Source organism: Microtus ochrogaster (genome assembly GCF_000317375.1).
Source record: "Microtus ochrogaster isolate Prairie Vole_2 chromosome 6 unlocalized genomic scaffold, MicOch1.0 chr6_random_2, whole genome shotgun sequence".
Classification (NCBI taxonomy): domain Eukaryota; kingdom Metazoa; phylum Chordata; class Mammalia; order Rodentia; family Cricetidae; genus Microtus; species Microtus ochrogaster.
In genome coordinates this window covers 5,068,614-5,073,188 of record NW_004949095.1, presented here as the reverse complement: position 1 = coordinate 5,073,188, position 4,575 = coordinate 5,068,614, and the positions used below count along the sequence as shown (strand labels likewise).

The following is a 4,575-nucleotide window of genomic DNA, read 5'->3' as shown; positions in this document are numbered from 1 at the left end:
AAAAAAAAAAAAAAGAAAGCCAACATAAAGAGCACATGATTTCTAGATACACTGTTAGCTACACATGAGCTAATGCCAGTCATTAATTTCAATTTCACCTTTTGTGTATCTATATTCCCTAATATATGGCAAACTCTCTCAGTAAAACTCTTCATTTTTTGACATTTCCCAAATTCCCAAAGAAACTGTTTAAAGTTCAAAGCTCAGATTGCCACACTGATGGCCCAGAAAAATCTCTTATATTACTGGAAATGAAGTCTACTGTTTATAATGCTATCTCTTTTAGTATGCAAGGGTGGCCCAAAAGAGATTGGAAAACATCTATAGCAGAATATCTGGTTTGACAAGAATTTGGCTTTAACTGACAGTAATCAAAGTTTGGTGTTTGCAGAGTTGCTAGGAGTGGGTGGCAGAAGCCAGAGTTAAGATGATTCATTCCTATAACCTAGACAAGAAGGAAAATCCTAAGCAAATATCTGTTAATGTCAATGCTAACGCTACCTGCCTCTAAACTAACATTCTCATTTTTTCTTTTAAAAAGCTATTCATAAGCCGTTTATAAGCGGTTTTTATTTCAAAATAACATGCATGCCAATTATCCAATAATCTTTGTAACCTCTCATTTTCTCTGATTGACCAATTATGTATAAAACCTCTTCACTTTCTTTTTCAATGCATCCTCCAAACCAGAGTTTTACAAGCCAGCACCCATATTTCCTTAGTCATCTGTGGTAAATGTTTTAAAGAGACTCTTAACACACACACACACAGTGCATAATATGAGCTTAGAATATTAATACTATAAAATTTACATCCTTTTAATGCTGTACATGTATGAAAGAATTTTTATGATTGATAATTGTGTAAATTTACAAAGAAAGCATTACTGAAAACACACAAGCCTGATATTTAAAAAAAAAGTCTCACAAATCATCCAGGCTGCCATGAATAAGTATCACTTTCATTTTTCCTTAAACAGATTTTTTTAAAAAAGATGTGGGCTGGATATAGTGAGCCACACCTTTATTTAGTTCCTAGCACTTGGGGGTTCAAGGCAGATTTCTGTGAGCTTGGGGACAGTCTAATTTCTCTGGCTGTATTTCTTCGTATATAATAAACACTGCTAAACAAAGCTCCAAGAAGGATTTCCTGCCTGACTTTAAATCATCTAATTCTTTGCGTTGGTGACCAAACTTATGAACTACCAGTGAAAATTTCAATAACTGAGAATTTGCGTAAGTTTGAGCAACAATTTAAGGTCATTATTTAAAATACTGTAAAAGGAAACACAATTTTTTTCAAAATCATTGTTAATTGGCTTCCAAACAAAAACTTAAAATTGATTTCTTTAGGACTAAAGATACAGCTTATTGGTAATCCACCTGCCTAGTAAGCTTGAGGCCCCAAGTTCAGTCCCCAGCACTTGCGGGAGTGGGTGTGTCTATTCATTTATATCATAGAAAGTTCTCCAAGGAGACATGCTATGTATTTGAGTGTAGCAGAATTTCTCTTAATAGTAACTCAGATTTACAAGTAAGTTGACCTTCCTTCAGTTTGTCTAAATTTAGTTATAAACCTCTGGATTATACGTGTAAATATGGTATACAAAATTGAGACAGTTTTGTCCATGTTTTCATAGTCTGTGAATGCAGAAACTCTAATAAATGAAAGGCAGAAATACCACATCCAGAATCGAAGTAAAATGGCCGTCTAAATCGTACTACTGCTTTTATTCCGGTACCTGTTCATCTACACTGTGCCTAAGGCAGCAGTCTTCCCAACCGTGCTGCTGGAACAGAACTTCCATGTCAAACTTCAGGAATAAGGTTTAAATTAGGCTACGCTTCAAAAATGGAAATCCACCTAACGAGTATGACTCAGCACTATTTTAAAGGGCCCGTGAGTGAGTTAAAAATTTAAACTGGGGGTGCTTAATACTATAATTTTCGCTGTAAGATGACATGCAAAAATATCTCCGATCATTCCTCCTCCTAGGGACTTCGGAGAAGGAGTAACTGGAAAACTGCGCAACAGCTTGGGATCAAGAGAAACTCGCCCTTTCCCAGAGCCTCTGGGACCCGGGACCAGCGAGCGCCTCCGGGGGGGCGGGGAGGGGGCAACGAGACACCAACAGTTGGCACGGGCCACCTGTTCCACCACCTCCTCGTCGCCCCCACCTTTCCCCTCCCTCAAGGCCAAGGACAACGACGTCCTCCTCCGCCTTCTCCTCCTCTTTGGTGTCTCGAGCCAGGAGGCGGGAGTGACCCACAGCAGCTGACCCAGCTAGGGCACTGCCTCTCCCACAGCCCGCAGGACACACCATGGGCCCAGAGGCTGGTTTGTGGCACACTAGCGACGACGCAGGCGGCGGTCCCGGCGACTCTCAACTACCTCCCTGACCACTACGACAACCTCCCCGAGGCCATCGCCACCACCTGCAGGGGATTCTACCCGCGGCAAAGCCAACCCCACAACGGACTAACAGCTACGTAAACAATTATGGAGGGAGAGAGGAGGCGGACCGAGGGGCCGGGGGAAGGATGGGCCATCGACGTCACGCCCAGAGCCCCCATCCGGGAACTAAGGCGGAGGCTCGCCCCTCAAAATGGCGACAGCAGTGACGCGCCTGCGTACGGAACGCATCCGTCGCGCCCCGGACGACGGGAAGTGAGGTTTTCAGAAGAGCCGCCAGAAGTGTACGGCGACTTCGAGCCCCGGGTTGCCAAAGAAAGGTCCCCGGGGGGAAGACGAACCCCGCCAGAAAAGTTCCGGCCGGATTCTGCGAAAGAGGAAGTGAGAGAAAGCGCTTACAATCTTCGGTCTCGACCACGGAGGCGGCGGGGACCCCAGGAAGCCGAGGAGATGAAGACGCGAAGGGCGGCCCGGGTTGAACAGTTCTCACAGCAGCCTCAGCCGCAGGCGTCTCCGACCACGAGCAGGCGAGGGTTCCGGGACTCTGAGTCCTCAGGTGAGGACGGCGGAGATAACAGTCTCAGCTGCCAGCTCCCGGGCGTGCGCAGTGGCGTTCACGGGCAGGGCCGGCGGGAGGAGCGCCCCCGTGGAGTCCGGCCCCGTCGTCTAGCTAGGGGTGGCCGCGGCCCTTTGGGCGCGCACTCCGGGGCTGAGTCCACCCGGACCCTCAGGAGGGAGGGACGCACTGACCCGGGGAAAGATGGTGGTGCGGAGCGGATACGGGGAGCTCTGCCCTGTCACTTTAGGGGAGTGTAGGTCGCCTCTTTCTGCTGGCCTTTGCTAGGGTCGGCGATTAAGCCATTTCGGGAATCCAAAATTACTTTAGGTTCGGTTTCGTTTCCGTCCCCTGCGAAGGCTTCTATCGAAGCCACTTCCACACTTCCATTTCCTTTTTTTTTTTTTTTTTAATCTCGGGCCACCGAGTCCCAAGCAGAGAATCATGGTTTTAAGTTAACTTTCCAGTCTATTTCTCTTCCCGGCAAAACTGGGGAAAAGATTTGTTTTCTAGGCGGATGCTACGAAGAATAGCCGACCTTAATGAATTGGTTTGTGACTTTACTCCAAGTGTGGTGGTCTCTACCCACCCCGCCCCCGTTTGAAGGCCATCCCTGTAACCTCAAGTACCTAAACAAATCAAGACCGACAAAGTACCGAAATAAAACAAAGTTCTTTTAATTAGGGAAGTTTCTTCTAAGTGAACCACCAACTGCCGACAGTGTGTGTACTGAGTTTTAGTTAAGTCACAAGTGAATCAAATTTCCTTAAAGACATCCTTCCACACCCTGATGTCAGATATAACTGAGTTGTCACAAGTGGTTCCCAGTAAGTCCCATGAAAATCACCTGTGAGGTAAAATTTGGAGCGTTTGAGTCACAATGGAATGACATAGCTGGTAGTAGACATTGATAGATCTATAAAAGTAGTGAATATTCAGCTTGGAGCACAATAGACAGCTCGCAGGTTTAACCTCCTTGCCCCTAAAATCCTGACACACTTGAAGACCTGTTGATTTGGGGGCTATTTATGCTACAGATGTGTACATCCTTGTGAATGCAACATGACACTTTCTTTCTTATATATGTTAGTAGTGTTTCTTTTAAGATGATAAACTTCTTGAAAATCAGGAACCTGTCATGTATGCCTCATAGTAATTTAGGTACTTAGTTTAATTCTATCTCAAAATCTGAGACAGTTCTTTGCACATGGGAGGCAATGTAACTGTATTACTTTTTATTGACTCTCCCTAAGAGCCTCCTGTACTTAAATAAATTTTACCTTTTGGGACATTTTTAAAGGATTTAAACATTTCTTCTACCTGTTTAATCCTCATCAATTTTGATTTTTTTTTTTTTGAGACAGGGTTTCTCTGTAGCTTTGGAGATGTCCTGGAACTCACTTTGTTGACCAGGTAGCACCTAGTGCTGGGATTAAAGGCGTGTACCACCACCGCCTGGCTTGTGTGGTTTTGCTTTTTGTTTGTTTTAATTTTTTTTTGTTTGTTTTTTTGTTTGTTTTTTTGTTTTTTTGGTTTTTCGAGACAGGGTTTCTCTGTGGTTTTGGAGCCTGTCCTGGAACTAGCTCTGTAGACCAGGCTGGTCTCGA

At 44.7% G+C, this 4,575-nt stretch overlaps 2 protein-coding genes across 4 annotated transcripts in view; one reads left to right on the top strand and one right to left on the bottom strand.

Moving 5' to 3' along the window:
- The window catches only part of LOC106143704 (torsin-1A-interacting protein 2-like), a 36,589-nt gene extending 33,706 nt beyond the window's left edge, over positions 1-2,883 (bottom strand). Inside the window, exon 1 of the mRNA XM_013352526.2 lies at positions 2,812-2,883. The gene's annotated coding sequence lies outside the window, so the exon portion shown is untranslated. The remainder of the gene's footprint in view (positions 1-2,811) is intronic.
- Tor1aip1 (torsin 1A interacting protein 1) overlaps positions 2,234-4,575 on the top strand; it is a 30,851-nt gene continuing 28,509 nt past the window's right edge. Inside the window, exon 1 of one of the 3 annotated variants that reach the window (XM_005363897.3) lies at positions 2,234-2,968. In XM_005363897.3, the coding sequence (XP_005363954.1) occupies positions 2,500-2,968 (469 nt within the window). In that variant the 5' untranslated portion in view covers positions 2,234-2,499. The remainder of the gene's footprint in view (positions 2,969-4,575) is intronic. The other 2 variants (XM_005363898.3, XM_013352524.2) reach the window with 2 other exon arrangements.